General features: G+C 41.1%; 1 protein-coding gene across 1 annotated transcript in view; it reads left to right on the top strand.

Annotated features, from left to right (window-relative positions):
* Positions 1 to 4,103: 4,103 nt before the first annotated feature.
* LOC149462899 (uncharacterized) overlaps positions 4,104 to 20,708 on the top strand; it is a 31,941-nt gene continuing 15,336 nt past the window's right edge. Inside the window, exons 1-2 of the mRNA XM_089676309.1 lie at positions 4,104 to 4,270; positions 5,882 to 6,033. Coding sequence (XP_089532435.1) covers positions 4,153 to 4,270; positions 5,882 to 6,033 — 270 coding nt within the window. The 5' untranslated portion in view covers positions 4,104 to 4,152. The remainder of the gene's footprint in view (positions 4,271 to 5,881; positions 6,034 to 20,708) is intronic.

Here is a 20,708-nt window from a genome sequence, read left to right as displayed (position 1 = left end):
GATTTATGAATTGAAATTTGTAACCCATACTTCAGTATTCAATCTCCGTGGGCACTTGTACAAGTCTGAAGCCATGCCCACTGTGCCAACTCATGTCTCTCTTTCTTCTAAGCTGTGCTTTCAGCTTTTCTCGGCAAGCATCTCTTAAATATGACTTCATTGTTCATACAGATGTAAATCAATTTGAGCCATTATAGTTACATCATCATTTTCATAGCTTTGTGTACATTTCATTGTGTCATTGGCTGGGTACTTTGAGCCTGGGTTCAAATATGTATAGGGCCGGTTTGCAGTGCAATTTTAAGTCCTGTCCGGTGCGACTTTGCTCAGCGTTCAGGTGCGATTCAATGGCAAATTGTTAAAGTGTATAACATTAGAAATCGCAGCTGAACCAGACTGAAAATCTTACCGGACTCTTTTTGAAATCGCACTGCGGCCGGCCCGAACATATGCGAACCGGCTCTCATGAAAGTCTTTTGGTTCACTTTTCATGTGGATCGGATGAGGTTGAAAATGCATTCAATTTGCATATATGTGAACTGGGTTGATTTGCTGGGGTCTGACCTCCAGATTTTAACCCAAACCACTGTTGACTCCTTAACTATGCCACTATTCATGTTTGTGTATGTTAAAGTTCAACTTATAACTGATTATAAACTTCCCCGGTCATTTTCCCTTCTCCTCCCTGCATGCACCTCTCCCCACAGCTAATGTTTAACTAAATAATGCTTATATTTTAAAGTGGCACTAAACTCTGGTTTAATAAGAAAAAAAATATATTCAAATATATATATAGGCGTACCTCAGTTTACGAATGCCTTGGTTATTGTAATTTTCGGTTTATGAATGAAAATCCATTGAAAATAATGCCTCGGTTTACAAATTTTTTTTTGCAATACGAATGGATTAATTGGTTTTCAATGCATTTACGAATAGTTTTTTTTATCATGTCCCTGTACAGTATTTATGCCTTTAAAGTGCACTTTATAAAGAGTTTTGAACAGATAAGACTTTTGTTTACTTTTTTCTGACCTCCAGAATGGATTAATTGGTTTTCAATTTATTTACAAATATTTTTTTTTTTATCATGGCCCTGTACAATACTATGCCTTTAAAGTGCACTTTATAAAGAGTTTTGAACAGATAAGACTTTTTTTTACTTTTTTCTGACCTCCAGAACAGATTAATTGGTTTTCATTTCATTTATGAATTAATTTTTAAATATGTTCCTGTACAGTATTTATGTCTTTAAAGTACACTTTATAAAGAGTCTTGAACAGATAAAAGACTTTTTTAAACTTTTTTTGACCTAGGGAACGGATTAATTGGTTCTCAGTGCATTCCTATGGGAAATCTCATTTTGGTTTACGAATTTTTCGCAATACGAAAAGACCCACAGAACGAATTAAATAGTATCTGTTGCTCTCAGACATCTTTAAATCTCCAAATTCCTTTTTTTTAGTTGTTGCTGTGATTCGACTTTCTGTTAGAGGGTGGCTATGTTCATCATTCTCCATGGTCCCACTGTATGTAGGAATGTAGCCAGCCTCTCACTCCCAAGATTGACTATGGACTGTAGGATTTTTAGTGTGTGTAGAGCAGTGTACATGACCTCATCTATTGTGCACTGCTTGTTCCAAACAAACAGAAGTGAGGGAGAAATGAAAACGGAAAAAAAAAATACTGGGCTATATTCACTTGGTTAGTTTCGCTTTAATTCTGATTGTCCTCAATGCAGTCACAGGAGGAACATTGCCATTCTTCTTTATCTTCATTGTCAAGCTGAGGGTTGGCTTTAATGCTGTACTGAGTGGCGCTTATATGTCACAATGTTGGGAAGTGTAAGTTTCATTCTATGGAGCAGTATATACTGAGTCCTCAGGGTACTTTTATGACAGCCTGGGTTTACAGGAAGAGATTGGATGATGCTGGACCTTATTTAACTCCAAAGTGGGGCAGTGCCTATCCTATAGGCAGGATAAAAGGAGGCCAGTGGCATAAAGCTGGTAAATATTATGTCCTACCTTAATTTTAAAAAACAGCAGGAACAAGTAAATATAAAATGTAAAAAAAAAAAACTGGAGTCAGGCTTTAAACATCTTCTCCTTTCCTAAGTCTTCAGTGGAGTTGCCCATCAAAATAAAAACCCAATAGAAAGATTTCAAGGGGTATTCCAAGCTCAATTTGCCTATGTAGCACCCTCCTAGTTAGCTATGGGGAGTTCTAGATCCAACTGTTAGTTGGAGGCTGAGTAGCAGCCTGAGTGTGATAGCCAGGTGGGTCTAATTTAGGGCAGGAGCTAAGAGGTTCTGCAGACTAGCTCTCTGAGTCTTCTCCCTGCACTAGAACTTTAGAGAAATATCTAGAAGCAGTGGGCGGAGGTGAGGAGTGGCTGGTCTGTACTCTTAGAGGATCCTGGTCAATCCCCAAAAGGCAAGGGGCCAGGACAGCCTTTAAGTGTAATTGAGCCTGTTCAGCAGTAGGAGAGTAGAGATGTGGAAGATGAAAAAGTGAGGCTGGAGAGCAGGAACCTGGGAGGGGGCCCAGATGGGAGAGGACTCACCTTTAGGCAGGAATCTTGGAAGGAGGAAAGCTTGGGACTTCACCTGCTCCCTGAATGGGGACCACCTGTGTGGCAGTGAAGAAGCAGCCCAGCTAGAAGGCCTGGTAGCAGCCACCGACCCACCAGCAACACAGGAAAAGTATTAAGTGAGAAGATCTGCACCTCCTGGGCCAGTAAGGGGAAAGAGGCACTCTGGTGGGAAACTGGATTATCTTTTTTCCCAGGACTGTTCACATTGCAGTGGCAGGCACTGAATCCCCTGCTCAGGGAGACACCCAGTACAGCTCGATGAGGAGAGGATTCATCTGGAGTCTGGTGTGGTACTATGGGAGATGCTGGCTAGCTCTCCACAAGAGGCTGTTGGCTGTAAAGACTTGTACATAGTTGCTAACAAGTTTGCCCTTTGTTGTCATTAACCTTGGGCATCCCATATAACCCTTACCCCATCAAAGTTCAATTTCTCTAATAAATCTTCAAAAAACAAGCTCAAGCATTGGTTACTGTCTCCTAATGCAAGTCCGAGGAAATTTGTGTTGCCTGGCTGTGCAGGAGTATAAGGGGACCCAAACTTCAGCGACTCCTAAGGGGGTAGTGCTATATGTGGGAAATCTAGATTGCATATATTTACAGCTGTCTATTTCTCTAAATCTAATTCTTGATTGTTAGTAGGTTAATGTGAAGGCAACCACTGCTTACGTAGTATTTGTTGGTCACAAACAAGCGGATTTGCTTTGTAACGTTGAAGATATTTTGTAGGTTGTCGAATCAACTTCCTTTTTTCCATGGAAAGGCAGATGATTGGATCAAGGTGTCGTTTGAATATAAACATAGAGGGTATCTTCTTGACACTCATTAGAAGTGGGCTGGGCAATCTACAAAACATCTTTAACAAATAAAAAAGTCAGTTGAATGTGACTAAGTACTACTAGATATGACCTGGATACAGGGCAATATTCACAGACAAACAGGGGCGGACTGACCATTTGGAAACTTGGGCACTGCTTGAGGGCGCGGGGTCAGTAGGGGACCCCATGAGATGCCCCGGTACCTTTTACATAGGCTTTTTTTAGTTTGGGCAAGGACACAGGGGCCCCATGATCCCCTATTGCCCAGTGGCTCCATGAGTTGTCAGACAAACACTACTTTTTTTCATTATATGCTTAGATTTGATTGCTCAGGCTTGTGACAGGTCTCCTGGAAAGAAAACCTGTCATGGGAGAAATATATAAGCTGCCATTGCTAGTGGCCTGGTCTTTACTCTGATTGTCCTTCAGTATTTCTAGAAATTTAAAAGTATCTAGCAAGTAAAATCAGATATCAACATCTGTATACACCTTCCAAGCACCTAGCATAAATCAGCAATATTAGATTTTTATGACAGATTTTTTTTTTAAGATATTAGTGATCCAGATTTTAGAACAAAGCAGAATGTTTTTTAAAACTTGAAATTAAAATTAGGCTGAAATAAATTTTTCAGGACACATTTTTTTTTGAATATTCAGAATAATTCACAAATTATTTCAAAATCCAGATATGGAGACACGTGGACAAACAAGTCAGACTGCTGGGGAACACAGAACTTCTGTAATATGACTACAGAAGCACTGGAAAATGCTAAAGAAAAGATGTTGGCAAGAGTAATGGCAAATGCGGGAAACGTGACGTCTCAATGGACAAAGAGCAAGTGGTTTGTGCTCATAAGTAACAGTAAGTTGAATGAATGTATCGTATGCTTCCTGTGGAATATAACATTGAAGCAAAACATCAGAAGAGGCATAGCGTGCTGGCAAAGCACTTACTCCTGCCTCTGCTCCATTAACATGGACTACAAAGAAGTAGTAGATTACTTAAACCCACAAGTGCTTTTCATTTTTTTTATTCATTTTTTAATAATTACTTTTTTTAATTAATTTTTAATTCATTTTAATTGTTTTTTATTAAAATGTATTTATTGCTATTACTTTTCCTTTATACTGTCTTTTCAAAATAATACATTCAATCATGGCTGGATGAAAAGGTTTAGTGTAATGTAACACTACTAGTAGCTAAATGGTCTTTTTTTTTTTTTTTTTTTTTTTGATAGAGGACTGAACATCAGACCATAGAAACATAGAATGACAGCAGAAAAAAAAGACCACTTGGCTCATCGAGTCCTTGCAAATTATATATACTGCATATAATTTTTGATCAATCTATGTTTGTCTCAAGCATATTTGAATCCACTTACTGTTCACTGATTCACTAATTTTACTGGAAGAGGGAACAGATGGATCTGGTTCCCAAAGAGGGACAGTCTCTCCATTTGAGGCTAGGTTCACATATGTGGTGCCGCTGTGGACCCGGATGAAAATCCGTGCAACCACCCGCACAGAGGAATGCGGACCCGCGGGCAGATGCCATTAGTTCTAATGGTACACCGCCCGCACTGGAATTCAACCGTACTGGAAACCGAGGTTCCCATGTGGGCTGCGTTTTCAGAAGAAATACAGGGACTTCTTCCCTTTGTGTCACGGGGCACAGGAGTCCATTCAAATGAATGGACTCTCGTGCCTGCGCAAAACGCGGCCTGCGCGGCTGCATATATGTGAACCAGGGGTAAGAGCTATGAAATATACCTACAGCGCATACAAATTTTATTTCAATTGTGGGACTAAATAAGCATTCCTATATTTTCCAGAATGCTAGAACCTATTATTCTTTGTATTATAATAACTTTTGTAACATCTTGCCAACTGCATAATGCATATATGCAGTGCAAAGATGGTGGGCTTTGACATCCAGCTGCCACACATATGCATCCACTGCAGCCTAAGGTTGCGTGCTGAGAGCATGTTCCCAGCACACAGACTGAGCTGTCACTAACAGCTCTTGGTCACAGCTTCTGTCCTTCTGGCTCCTGATAATGTGACCTCTGTGAGAGCCAGTCACAGAAGTCAAATGATAGAGAAGCTTCGCCACTTCCCAGACATTAAAGCCCACTTAAAGGGCTAGTAGCTCTGAGGAAGGGCGTTTCACCATCAAAACAATTGAGCTGTGCCCTGCTGGATGGACATGCTTCTGATGGCTTGTTGGACTTTTACATGCACTTGACTATTAATTTTGTGAGTAGTTTGTCGTTCTTTTTTTATTTATGTACTAAAGTCTTATGGTAATGCACTAGGCTGGTGTGCTTTCTTCCTATGTTTGTCTTATAAAACTATCCATGAACAATCTCACAATCAGTGTGACTATCTCTATGTGACTATCTTGAAAAAATCGAGACAGATGATGAAGTTAAATTAACTTAAGTGCAAAATATATATATTTTTTCTCTTTTAGCAAATATAAGTGTTCCAGATGTGAGCCTTTCTCCCTCTGCAAACTCCATAGTGGTATACATAACTACTCCACCGCTGTTATACTTTGACTTTTATCCTAAAGAGAGAGAGCAGAAACTATCTTTCATCATTGCCATTTCAACCATGTCAAAGGTAAGACTTGTCACACTGATAAATACATTTGTAAGTAGTAGCTTGTATGCTTTAACTTTCAGGCCTTCTAGTAGAAGTGTAACTAAAAGCACTTCATTCATTTTGGATAGAGTAATGGAGGGTTATAATCCCATCAGGCTTTTTGTTCCATCTGTGTCCCATTGTGGAGATTTCCTTTCACTTCCTGTCCCATAGCCAAAACAGGAAGTGAGAGGAAATTACCCCATCTCTTGTTGTAACCAGCATCGCCAGAACTACTGTGCACATTGGAAGATTTCCCCTCTAGTCCTGTTCTGGGGACAACCCAAAATTTGGGATTTTCTTTTATTTTCACTTTCGCTGACAATGGCAAACAAGACAAATAGAGAGGGTAAAACTCCCTAATAGCGACACAGACATCAATAAAAACATGACAGGTGTTCTAATCCCACTCCCATCTATATAAAACTAAATTTAAAAAAAAGTTTTGTATTGTCATGGTTTATAAATACCAGGACAGAATTCAAAATGCAATTTTTAAAGTATTTTCTACTTTAGGGCAGCAAATAAGAAATATTGCAAGTGGATATATGATTTGCAATGAATTGTCTACATGGTGGCAGCAGAATGAGTCAGAAGTAACTTTATCCTACCTCCCTGTCTGCCTGTGCACTCAGAGAGAGTCTGAAAGTAAACAGCTTCTGCTTTACTTTCTATTTAGTAAGCTGTGAATGCTCTGTGACACTAGTTTCATGGGTGCACTGCATTAACGGTTTATTTGTCAAATGAATATGTTATATAAATAGTAAAGAATTGCATAAACCATCATTATAAAAAATTAAAATGAACTTGACACCAAAACCATTTTAGTTCATAGACACTGTGCCAACTAGCATGTGCTCAAGCAGAGTGGTCTGAAAATCTCTCTCACCTGTGTACTCCAATTTTGTAACTCAAAAGTAACTTTCTAATCTTTTTAAATCTGCATATTTAATTAAAGTAAGTGCTGGTGATCCTGTCAGGAAAGTGCTTGTTCAGGCACTTCCTGTTATGGAGTGACAACACTATTTATCTGTTTCAGAACTGATCCCCTGTGTAGTAACCCTTTCATATGCATGCTCAGTGAAGAGCATGCATGCCACCTCTGTCGCTATCAAAAGGAAGGCAGTGGCATACAGAAGATCAGCTGCACTCTTGCGTTTATTTTGCATGTATATTTGCATACTTGTACATATTTGCACATACGCATGTAAAATACTGTCCAGCAACTCAGATTTCTGTTTTTTTTTTTTTTTTTTACTTATCTATGCACAATGCATGTTTATGCACCTGTGTGTACAGGCACATTGGAAACAGTGGACTGCATTTAGATCAGTAGAAAAAAAAACTGTATGCCTAAAAACGGTGAGTCTTTACGTAGTAGTGTGCAAGAGGCCTAACTGCAAACAAAGGATGAGAAAACATTTTCTAAAAGAAACATTCAGGGGTGATTATTTATGGCATGCAGTGCTTTATACATTGAATGCCATCAAGTTACCCCTGGTTCACATCTGTGCGGGTGGTGCCACTGCGGATCCACACAAAAATCCGTGCAGCCACACCACCCACAAAGAAGAATGCGGACCCACGGGCGGGTGCCATTAATTCTGGCACTGGAAATCGCAACCGTACTGAGAACCGAGGTTCCCGTGCGGGCTGCGTCTTCCAAAGAAGTGCAGGGACTTCTTACCTGCGTGTCCTGGGGCATGGGAGTCCATTCAAATGAATGGGCTCTCGTGCCCACGGAAAACGCGGCCCGCAAGAACGCAGAGATGTGAACCTAGTCTTAGTGTTTGCTGCTAATTAACATTCCAACTCTGACCAATTTAAAGTTCCTTTGTATCTTTGAGAGACCTAGACTTTTTGTTGCCTGGTGTCAAATATTCCTTTATGACTTTAGTAGGAGATGCTTCAGTAACACTCGGTACTTCACATGGTGCTTTGGGAGTTGAGTGCAACTATCTTACAAACATACCTTACCCAAATGCGCAAAAATCTGTACATCCTCCTTTTAGATAGTTATATAAGATCTGTGCTCATGCATGTACTGAGAAGCAAGGTGGACACAGAAATGTACATGAGCCATCAACTGTTCATATGCATAAAGCCATGGACTTACATAGGTGCAGCTAATACACAAATGTATACAATTGTGCATGTTCAAGTATCCAAACTCTAGGTGTCTATTATGCATTCAGTTAGTACTGCTTTGTCATAAAACATTTTTCCCCACTGTTCACCTATTTGTATGCCTTTATCAATGCTATGTTTTCTCTGTTCATTAAACATCAAGCAAACATTTATTAACATTTATATTCTGTGAAATAGTTAATAGAGAAGTAAGGGAATACGTTTTTTTTTTAAATCATACTTTCCTAGGTGGATGCAGCATCAATCCGATGCTGCATCTGTCCCCCACCAGCTCTAAGGGTGAGAACTGAGCGATCAGACACAGCTGATCGCTCAGTTGTTCTTGCTGCTCTAAGCAGAGAGTACTGACTGTCAGTCACCGCTATCTGCTGTGCCGCTCCAGTGCTCCAGTGAGGGGCGGGAACAGCTGGCTCAAAAGTTGGGATCTTTCCCCAGCCTGAATCGACTGAGTGAGTCAACAGCATAACTTAGCCCACAGTCAGCTGAAAACGGGTCATAGGAGTGCAAAACAAGCTTTGGCTGTACTTTTCCTTTAACTCACAACTGGTTAGAATATGTTAAAGGTCTGCGTCCTGTCTATTAGTATACAAAATCATGTATATGCTCAAGAATGATATATCAGCTGTAAGTAACAAAGAAAGGTAAACTGATTAGAAATTGGACAATGAACAAAATTGCAATGAACAATATACCTTAACATGTTAGTTAAATCATCTATCACAATGCTAGTTTGTTTAAAAGAGGTAAAGGGTACAACATTTTTTCCAGAATTTGCAAGCTAATGATAAAAGAGTACACCAACTCCTTGGCACCGATCATACGCAAATTTGCAGCCTCACGGCGGCTAGGCCTTGACACCGAGGGGCTGCATATTTGGGTACCCATTGTAAACTAAACATGTGCCGCAGTGTATCTACGGCTTTCTTGCGGGTTATCTGCGCTTAGCCATAGACTTCTATTATACCCTGCGTGTTTGGTGCAGTTTCTACAAGCGCACCAAAGCTCCTGAAGTGGCCCCATTTAGTTGAATGGGTCGCAATTGGTAGCACCCACCAAAAGTAACAAGAGGCTTAATTCGTGCTGCAGCATGTGTACATCTTTGGCTTTTGCCTTAGCAACTAAAGGGGGTAGATATTGGAAAAACGTGACTCATCCGCAGGGTTTTACCCCCCCCCCCCAACTTTATGTGTGAATGAGCCCTAACGGTGCTGCTACCAAATGCAACTAAGGGCTCATTCCCAAGTTCAGCAGGCACTGCTGTTCCTCTGAAAAGTGATCCGAGTGTGTTTGACAGGTGGTGAGGAGACGATATGTTGTACACGATTTGTGACGCGATAGCACAGCAAAAAGAGGTTTAAATCAGGTGTGAGGAGGTGACACTGGGTTACACTGTGCCCGGTGATCTTTGACTTCTCTCATGTTGTTTAGGTAGATCACCTCTTTAAGGCTGCCTACCCCTGCTCTAGCCTGTAGGATAGCATCCATTGTAGTCCTTCTTGCTTGCCATGGAATACCATATGATTTGTAAACTTTATATAAATCTGACCTAAAAATCATATTTATACTTTAATAAGTGAATATAATCTCTTGGTCAGATCTTCTAATAATAGTTCAAATAAAGTCACAACAAAAGAATTAAACTTATTTAAACTAACATTATTATTACAGGGTCACTTATGAACAAATTACACCCTGAGAAAGAGGAGCATCTATATGGCTTTCAATTCACCACAATCTTCATGATATGGCTTACAGCATCCCCATTTTCAACAGATATATCAAAGCAAAGACAACAGTGCAACAGATTCATAAATGACTTTATTAAAAAGAAAGGTGCTCACAAATATAAAGCAATATAAAATAGCTAATAATGGACACTTCTGGATCAAGTCTGAAGTCATTTCCATTTCCGGTCTGACATCACTTCCTGATATGTTAGTAAGCGTATCATGTAAGCACCTTTCCTTTTAATAAATAAAGTAGATTATGAATCTGCTGCACTGTGATCTTTGCTGTGATATATCTTTTGCATATGCTGTAATGGGACGGGATTCTGTAAACCATACCTTGGAGACTGTGGTGAATTGGAAGAAAAGGGAAGATTGTTTATTACATGAGCTTTCTGATCCTGGCAAGTAAAGGCAAGTTTTTGTGGGTAAGAGTATACTGTATATGTGGGATGTGGCTAATGATGAGAGAAACACATGGTGATTGTTGGATTGTCGATCTTGAACATTACAAATAAATTATTATTATACAGGATGTATACAGTATAGTACCATCAGCACTTTACAATATGAGGGCAGACAGTACATTTACAATACAATTAAATACACAAGTAATCAGAGGGCCCTGTTCGTTAGAGTTTACAATCTAAAAGGGAGGGTCAAGTGATACAAAAGGTAATAACTGTGGGGGATAAGCTGATGGAAAAAGTGGAAATACAGTTGTTAGGTGGAGACCTCTCTGAAGGGAAGGGTTTTTTGGGGATCACCTAAAAGTGGACAGAGTATGGGATAGTCAGACATATTGGGGAAAGGAGTGCTGTAGGATGGGAGAAGCTCGAGAAAAGTCCCTTGGAAGTGAGCATGGGAGGAGGTGACAAGGGAGCTAGAGAGCAGGAGGTCTTGGAAGGAACGAAGAGAACTATTTGGTTGGTGTTTTGAGACTAGGCTAATGATGTAGCTGGTGGCCAAGTTCTCGATGGCTTTGTGAGTTATTGTTAGTATGTTGAATTTAATTTGTTGGTTGGGTCGCAGCCAGTGGAGGGATTGGCAAACACTGAATGGTTGATAAGGTGGATGAGTCTGGCAGCAGCAATTATGATGGACTGCAGGGAAATCGCCTATGCAAAGGTAATCCAATGAGGGGGGAGTTGCAGTAGTTGAGGCAAGAGATGACCAGAGAGTGAATTAGAAGCTTTGTGGTGTCATTGGTTTGGAAGGCGGCGTATTTTGGAGATGTTGTGGAGGTTGAGGCGTAAAGCTTTGGACAATGATTGGATGTGGAGCTGAAAGGAGAGTTCAGATGTCATCACCAAAGGACAAATGGATTGAATGCACTTATTAGACATAAATGTGAGCACAATTGTTTATTTATTTATACAGTTTGGGTTTAGTATACTGTGCTATAAAGTTTTACTCTTTTGGGTAATAACTGGAGAGAAAATGGAAGTTATGAATAATGGAACCTAAGGAGGAGATCTGAATGAGAGTTGGGACATGCATGATTTTGCTAGGGACATTAAAGCAGTAGAATTTGGTAAGAGTATATTGGCCTTTGGGATAAGGTACCTGGTAGAAAGACCACATGGTGAAGAGTAATTTTTGCACTGTATTAGAACAATAAATGTGGGCACAATCACTTATCAGTGCATTGTGGTTTGCTTTAAAACGTCTTACACTATTTGATTTGATTTTGTTTTTCTCCTTTTTTCTGATATAACTTCTGGAGGGGAAGAAAGGAAACATGGACACCTGGATTGTGATAAAAGCTCTATTTGACCTTCAAGTGCATTAGGGGTCACAAGATTCAGTAAGAATTTAGAACTTTAAAAAGGAAGAATAGGACTGATGCTATGGAACTGCAGAGATGTTGGATTCTTATCGCCCGATGCCCAGGACATGTAGTTTTTTTTCTACCTTTTGCCCTGCTGTGGGCAAGCAGTGGGCTGACCTGTCAAGTAGAAGCATTCGGGCGGCAGCACTGCCGCCGGAATGCTTCCACACAGTGCCAACCTCCCCCCCCCAGTGAGGTCTCCTGGGCTCCACTTGCCCATCCGCTGGCCCAGGACTGGCTCACCGTCAGCTAGTAGGAAGAAAGAAGAGCGGACACATCTGCTCCCCTCTCCTTCTTGTCCTGACCAAGAAGTGACGTTATGTCACTTCCGGGTCCCCGTTGAGAGATTGTAATGCAATCCCCGGGAAAGAATGTAATGCAGTGCGATGTTCACTGCATTACATTCAGTGGAGTACAGGGGAGACATGCAGGGTTTTTAGACCCTGGAAGCCTCAAAAAAGAGAACCTGTCACCAAAAAATCATCACATAGGGGACAAAGCCCCCCCTCACATATATGCACGTACAAACGTAAAAGCACATGCTGGGGCGCCTACGCATGAAAACGTCGACTGCGATACACATGTCACCTATCGCAGTGCACGCCAGAATGAGAGTAATAATTTTAGCACCAGACCTCCTCTGTAACACTATACTGATGACCTTTAAGGGGCTTCAAATGTGTCGACCTATAGAAAATATTGGGTACTCAAGTTCGTCGCCATTTGACGAGTGCACACAAATTTAAGGTTTGACATGTTGGATATCTATTTACTCGCTGCAACTTCATCTTTTATATTTTACAAAAAAGGGTAATTTATTGCTTTTGCCCTAAAATTAACTTTCTTATATTTTTTTACTGAAATTTTGCGGTAAAATCATGCAACATAAAAACTACCACCATTTTATTCTCTAAGGTCTCTGGTGTCAGAAAATATATAATGTTGGGGGTTTTATGTAATCTTCAGGCCTAAAATTATTTTTTAAACTTGTGCCAAAAATGCAAAACTGGCTCTGGCAGCGAGAAGGGATAAAGGATAAGCCTGACATTCCCCTTTCCTGAGGAGCAGCCAACCAGTGCTCATTGCAATGCAAGGTCTCTCCCCTCCCTGCTAGTCCCCGTTTACGGTACTGGAGACAGGCAGGAAGGGGAAGGAGGAGATATACAGCGTGTTAAAATTATTAAACGGTTAGGTCGCCATAGAGCCCCTTTTGTTTTTAAAAGCCCCCGACATTCATAATATCACCTCCGATTTAAATACAGTTTTGGTTATTTTTTTTTTCTTATCAGGACAAGTAGATTGTCATATGGGAAAAGTAGATTGGAGCACCGATTTATTCCCTGGACATGTCGTTTTTTCAAAAATTTCCACACCCCTGAACTGTATTATTGAGTTACTGTCTAAGCGCTGGTTTACCTATAGTAACAGTCCTAATGGAAAACCTAATTCACGAGATCCATTTTTCAGCAAAGATCTGTTTCTTATCCAAAATTACATATGAAAACATATTTTATTTCCTCATATACTGTTCATTTTTGATGATTGCTAGCTCACTAGTGTGATCCCTTGTCCTGAACCCATTTATGTTTAAACAAGCCCTGACAAAATGTAGGAAAAATGGCACCAATGTTTACAGTGAATTCTAGTGAATTTAAGGAAGTATCTGCTTTCATTAACCACTAACATGGATTGATGATTTGCAGATGTCTAGCAATAATTGGCTTGTCATCTGGTATATGGCATTCAATAAGATAAGATAACGGTGTTTACCTAACATTAGGGGTTGAAGTGTATTTTCCTGTGATTTATTACAAAAACAGGAGATGAAAATACACAGACAGACATGGAAATAACAAAACCTATAACAGGTTTATAGAGTTTGAATAATGATTATACTTAAAATGACTGTAAACATTTTAATTCAATAGTTTTGCTGAAAATCAGTAAGAGGTATTGTTTCTATTTTCAGTAAAACATTAATTTACTTTGTTAGTCAATCTAATAGTGTTTGATGGCTTCTTTAGGAATGTTCCAGGTCGGTGTCATTATGACAGCCAGTGCTTTAATATTTCAAGCCTGCCGTTGACCCTCAATTATACCTCTGCCAACTACATGCCATATGTATCTAATGGAAACAAATCAGCTCAAAGGGTAGTTTGTTATGTCTAATAAGTGCATTTGATCCATTTGTCCTTTGGTCTTGGAATGTTTTGAATTGCTACAATTTTGTTATCAGCAGGGTTCATACCCACAGACATTAAAGTGATATTAAACCATCAGTTTTTTTAAGCATTTATTCTTAAAAACTCTTGGGGGTGGCCTTTGGTGATATCAATGGTCTAAATAGACCCCTGAAGTGTCATTATTGACAGAAAAGGGGATTGAGGACCAACATTAAAACCACCTCTTACAAACATCTGCTTGGGCCCATGCATTTTACGTTATCTATATGGAGGCGGTGTAGGGTTAAATTCGCCCTGTCTTCTTTGTCTTCCCCCCTGGCCAATGTCCTATTTAATTCCAGTCTCCCTGATAGTTTGGCTTTGGCTCGGGTGCACCCCTGGGCCAAGGCTGATCTATTTCAATTGCGACACTTGGTCCACCCAGTGACTCGTAAGCTTAAATCCTTTTCTGAGATTCAAAAAACAGCTCATATGTCATCTCACCAGTATTGTTTATCTATAGATACGTCACTTTTTCTCCTCCAAAACTCCGTCTTTAACCCTTGAGAAGGCTACTCTCTTTGACCGCATTTGCATTCAGGGACTCTACCAACTGGGCATTATTTCCTCTACTTACAAGCTGCTTCAAGACGCTTGCCCCTGTTCCATTGATACACACCTTTATATCTGCAAATGGCCCCAAATCCTCCAAAGTGATATTGCCTTGGATCAATGGTGTAGGATTTGGGAGGCTGCCTCCAGATCTTCTATTTGTGTAGTATACAAAGAAAACACTTATAAAATACAGATGTTTTGGTATAAGACCCCTGAGGTTCTCCATGCTCGCAATCCGAGTGTTTCTCCTGTCTGCTGGCAATGTGGTAAGGAAACAGGCACTCTCTTCCATATCTTTTGGACTTGCCAACACATTGCACTCTTCTAGAGAGAAGTCCTTAACCTTTTACAGTAACTTTTACAGGCTCTTATTTCATTTGAGCCCATCCACTTTTTGCTGGGCCTACCTTTTCCAGGCCTCTCCAAATTTGCCAGGAAACTATCCTCCCATGTTTTACCAGCAGCCAGGAGAACCATTCCCTTGCAATGGCTTTCTACTAAGCCGCCTATGCGTTCAGAATTGCTAAAGGTTATAGTAGAAATTAGATGAATGGAGTACCTTACTGTCTTGCATGCTAACTCAGTCACCATTTTTTAAGCAGTTTGGGAACCATAGGATCTTTACATTTCCAATTTGCCTACTCAATTTTCTGAAAATGATGGCTAATTCACTGTTATGCACTGACATTATATGTACCTATATGCCTCTCATCGATGAGCCTGTTTCTTTGTTCTTTTATTGTCTTGTGATTGTTATTTTACAATTCTATGCAACTCTGTTTGTTGTAAGCTCTTTAAAAGTTAATAAAAAGTAAATTATAAAAAAAAAAAAACACATTTCCCAGTCCCTTTCTTTCTATCCCCAGCTGCACTGCAAATGAATGAACAGGAGACAGAGGCATAGTAAACACAGTTGGATCTTATGTTGGTGTAGCACCCTCCTAGATAGGTGTTAGGATTTGTACAGTTAGGATAGCCTAGCTGTGTTTGCTTAACAGAGAGGCTGTCAGGAAAATCTAATTGGGCTCTCTGCTTAAAAAGAGAGCGAGATGGATTAGTAAGGTCTGTCATGAAGCTCTGGTGCTGTTTGAGTATGTATCGAGTTCTGCCCACCTTCTGAAAGCAACTAGAGCTTTCCAGAACCTGAGTGGGAGCTAGGCAAATAAGCAGCAGGAATATGGATGCAGCCCTGGCCAATTGCAAGGGAAGGTCGTCCCATTGCATGCTGAGAGTAGTATTTATCTTCGGTGAACACATGGCTTCGGGTTCTTTCCTGGAGAGGAATTCACCAAGCCAGGCTGGTGGCAGGCTTGCCTTGCCTTGCACTTGTGGCCATGCGGCCTCAAGTGGGCAACCAGAGGGCCTGAAGTAAGAGAGAGAGACCCTGGTTCTTCAGTATGCTGACCAGGGGGAGCTGTCTGCCAAAGATCTGTCTGGTATCACTGTAGAGTGTCGCTTGGAAGATTGGAAGGAGGCCACCATTCTGTCCTTGGGCATTGTGAGTACAGACATTGAGGGATCTTGGGGACTCTGTGTGCTTTGCTACCTCTCTGGTGCTTTATAGTCAGTGTGGGTCTGAGAAAAGGGAACGATGGCTGGTGTTCTGAAGAGATGGTCCAAATGTTACTACTGCATAGGGCTTTGCTCAGTTTCTGTTACATTTGGACTGCCACAGTCTGCCGTAACTGGCATATACCTGAGGAACTTTTCCCTGCTACTGCTACTACTGCAAAAGGAACTTTGCTCATTCCTAAACTATTTGTTGCTATTGCCAAAGAGAAGTATGCTATCTGCTTCTAGCCAGGACTTCAACAGTGCTCAAGTAAGAGATCAATTAGATGTCCTCAAATGTAATTAATTCCAACTCTGGAGTATCCTACTAAATTCCAAATCCCTATCCCCAATTCTACAATAAAACTCCAAAAACAACATCCCTTAGACTGGTCATTGAAGACAACGAGTGAAAGTGCCTGGCTGTGGAGGAAGATAGGGGAGACCTGGGCAAAAATACAAGCAGCTCCTTCAGGGGTAGTGCTACATTGACAGAAGTTACAAACAAGGATGAACTTGCACAGGCAGACCATCATGGGGAAGACAGATTTTGCACACCTGTGGGACATCACAAACAAACCAAACTATCGAAAACCTCAATGTCTTAGTTCTTAATGGGAATTCCAAGACTATTCAGGAAAGGAAAACTCTTGAACTAAAAATGATAGTTCTATTTGACACAAAAGATAATGGCCTAAATCTAGATCTGGGTTCTCTAAATCGTTAGTCAATAGTTTTACTACCCCCTCTGTGACTGTCTCCCCCCCCCCCCCCTAGAAGTGCTAGCCATTTAGCCACTGTGCTGCCCCACAATTCTGCTATATATTTTTGGCAAAAAAATCCCAATAAGCATATAGTGATTGGTTTGTGTGAAAGTATAGCATCTACAAACTATGCTGTATATATACTGGAATTTATTTATTTGTTTAATACTAGTAATGGCGGCGATCAGAGACTTATATAGTATGTGATGGTATGATGGGCAACATGACACTAACTGACACTTTTGACACTGTGGGAGCCAGTGACATTAATACAGTGATCAGTGCTAAAAATATGCACTGTCACTGGTTGGGAAAGGGTTAAACATCTAGGGCAATTAAAGGGTTAAATATGTGCCTAACCAGTGTTTATGTGTGTACTTTGAGGTTGTTTTACTGATGGAAGTGCCGGTTTTTATTCCCTGCTTTGCAGGGAAACAAAAACCAGCACATCCCCACTCACAGGACAAAGCTCTGTATTGTTTACATTGACAGAGCTCTGCCCTGCCTTCCTCCTCGATCAGTGGGTGCTGGTGTTCAATCATTGGCTGGCACCTGCTGATCGGCTTGTGCTGTGACTATCACAGCACAGCCAGAGCGTGCGTGCCCCGTACCCAGAAGTGCCAAATCACAAACTAGATATGTGATCCATTACAGGAGAGCTGCTCTGCTGTCGTACTCCTAGGTGGAGTGGTTGGCAAGTGATATTATGCTTAAACTGGGCACCCAGGAATTTTTTTGTTGTTAAAAACGTAGACTTGTACCTTAAAATATAAGTCCATTTAAAAAAAATCCCCTTCAGATGAACGACATGCTTTGCATAGACATTGTAAAAATGTATTGCAGAAGTTCACTTTTCGCTGTTATATCAGTTCTGTGTCCTCTTTCTGTCTGACTGCTAAGTGGCATAGTTTGCCTTCATTATAATTACCTGATCAATCCTTTCAAAAATAATTAAGAATACACCTACTTTTTTTTATAGTCCCCACGGGACCCATTGCATGTGCACTTGGTCCCGTGTAGATCTGTGCTGTTTTTAAGAAATAAAAGAACATATTTTTCCTGTTTGTGCTAGCTGTAGCTCCACCCAAGGCTGAAGCCCAAATTATGGGTGTTACTATAGGGGAGTTTCAGCCAGGACTGATATGCCTACCTTCTATTCTCTGTCTGCTGTGTTTCCTACTCTGAGTAATGTGCCTATGAACTGGTAATGTATAACCAGGGGTGGACTGACCATTTGGAAACTCGAGCACTGCCTGAGGGCCCGGGGTCAGTAGGGGGCCCCATGAGATGCCCCTGGTACCTTTTTCATAGGCTTTTTTGAGTTTGGGCAAGAACACAGGGGCCCCATGATCCCCTATTGCCCGGGGCCCCATGAGTTGTCAGTCCGCCCCTGTGTATAACGTTAGGATTGTCCTGAATTGCCTTCAGGTAAATGAGCAGTGCTGTGAGGAACTACAAGTCCCAGCAATGATCACTTATGTCTTTTGTTATAGGCAGGCAGACTGTGTAATGCACAAGATTCATACACAAAAGCCCTTTTACCTGCTTTGGTGAATGAAAGTGCTTGTCTTTAGAGTGTTTCTGCTGTCAGAGACAAGCGCCATCACAAAGTCCAGCAGCGTAGTCACACAGATTTGGGGGGAGAGGGACAGATTCAGTAACCACGGAACTATTGGAATGGACCCAAGAACTCCATGTACTACATCCCCTTGAAAATTCAAAAGTCATTCTTCTTTAAATTGTATTGAATCCATTTTAACTTTAAAAAATTCCTCATCTCATCAAAACGAAACTCCTTTTGATTACACTTTGCATGCATCTTCGACAGATGTCTGAGAAAAGCAGATTGGAATTTTGTGAATGTTTTGTACACAGGCCAGCTAAAAAGGGGAAATACAGTAAATGAGGAAGTCAAGACAGCTTCACAACAGTGAAAGGAGAGGCACAGAACAGGCACAACAAAATATTAGATTACTGCAATTGCTATAGTTGAGTAGCAGTCTCTCTGCAGAGCAGGGGCGGACTGACAACTCATGGGGCCCCCGGGCAATAGAGGATCATGGGGCCCCTGTGTGCTTGCCCAAACTAAAAAAAGCCTATGAAAAAGGTACCAGGGGCATCTCATGGGGCCCCCTACTGACCCCGGCCCTCTGGCAGTGCCCGAGTTTCCAAATGGTCAGTCCACCCCTGCTGCAGAGGTCCAACATGTTACCTTTGAGAGCTAGATCTTCCTAATGATTGAGAAGCTATAGGTTTGACTCAACAGAGGATATGTCAGACTTCTGCATAGAGAACACTGCTTTAGCTGCTTCCAAAATAAAACAAACTGTAAAGCTGCCTTCACACTGATCAGTTTTGATCAGTCATTCAGGTAAAAAAGTGCAAGAAAAATGCATGAAAAATGCATCACTTTAAAGTGAGATTAAAGTCAGATTTTTTTTATATTTAAAAATAAAAAACATGTCACACTTACCTTGTGTAATGGTTTTGCACAGAGCAGCCTGATCCTCTTCTGCTCTGGTTCCCAGCTGGCCCTCCTGGCCCCTCCCTCCTGCCTAGTGCCCCCAAAGCAAGCAGCTTGCTAAGGGGGCACCTGAGCATCCTCACTCCCAAGCCACTGCTCTGGGTGTCCATTCACACATGGAGCGTGAATCAGCCCCACCCCCTCTCTCTCCTCATTGGTTCACTGGTTGTGATTGACAGTAATGCTACATGGCTGTCACAGTCAATGAGGATGGTGAGATCCAGTACAGCCGATGGAGCTCAGGGAATTTTGAGGGGGGGGGGGTCTAGGGATGCTGTTACACACATGTTTTTTGCCTTCATGCATAGTATGGATAAACCCTTAAACTTTTACAACTACTTTAAATCCTATGGAACTCCTCACACTGGACCATTGCATTTCAGTTGTGTTTTTAAAAATCCTGCTTGCTTCATTTTTGTTGCTTGTCTAGTCAGGTAAAAAAAAAAACGCACCAAAAACATTTTTCCCGTGAAATGAATGGAAAACTCAACAAAAATGCATCAAAAACTTGTTTTAAATGCAACGTACCTGTGGGAAGTGCTTTATCCCGTCCAGAGATATGGGGGATAAACACAATGCAAATGCATCAAAACACATAAAAAATGGAATGCAACGCGGCAGAATCGCATATGCGTTTTTGATACAGAGCAGTGTGAAAGTAGCCGTGGACTGGCACAGCTTTTGTTTTGATTCAGGTGGATTGTATTTAGCTGATTTAAACTGAAAGTTGCTTAGTAAGGGCTCATTCAATCTAGCTTTGCTCTCTGAAGAGCAATCTGTGTTTGGATCACTATTCAAAGAGTATTTTACAGGTGAGGAGGCTTTATATCACCTTCTCACCGCCTGCTTTAACCCCTTGAAGCCACCTGCAACCGTGTGTATTGAACGCAGTTGCAGGTGCTTGCAGAGCAACCCTATTCACTTGAATAGGACGCATTCAATGGATGGTAGTGTCTGCCGAAAGCAACAGGGGGTGTAATTCCTGCCAATGCATATGTACACTGCTGCCTCTGCAGCTAAAGGGGGTAGCAGTTGGGAGGCTGTAAAAGCGCAGCTCAACCACAGGGTTTTACTACCCCCAACATCTAATTTAACAGTTCAAATGTTAATACTGCAGTCCTTTCACTCATAATTGAACAACATGCCTTAGTGCAGAGGTCTACAAACTTTACAAACAAAGGGCCAGTTTACTGTCCTTCAGACTTTAGGGGGGCCGAATTGTGGCCAGTGGGGGTAGAAAATGTCCCAGGTCTAACATTAGTGAGAATAAATATTGCCACAGGGTTGGTAGTCAGTTACACAGTGCTTGTGGTAAGTAGGAGGAAGAATAGT

The sequence above is a fragment of the Staurois parvus genome, unplaced genomic scaffold, assembly GCF_062004578.1.
Source record: "Staurois parvus isolate SC_StPar_1 unplaced genomic scaffold, SC_StPar_1.0 ptg000165l, whole genome shotgun sequence".
Classification (NCBI taxonomy): domain Eukaryota; kingdom Metazoa; phylum Chordata; class Amphibia; order Anura; family Ranidae; genus Staurois; species Staurois parvus.
Note: the sequence above shows the minus strand (reverse complement) of the source record. Positions and strands in the feature narration are given on the sequence as shown.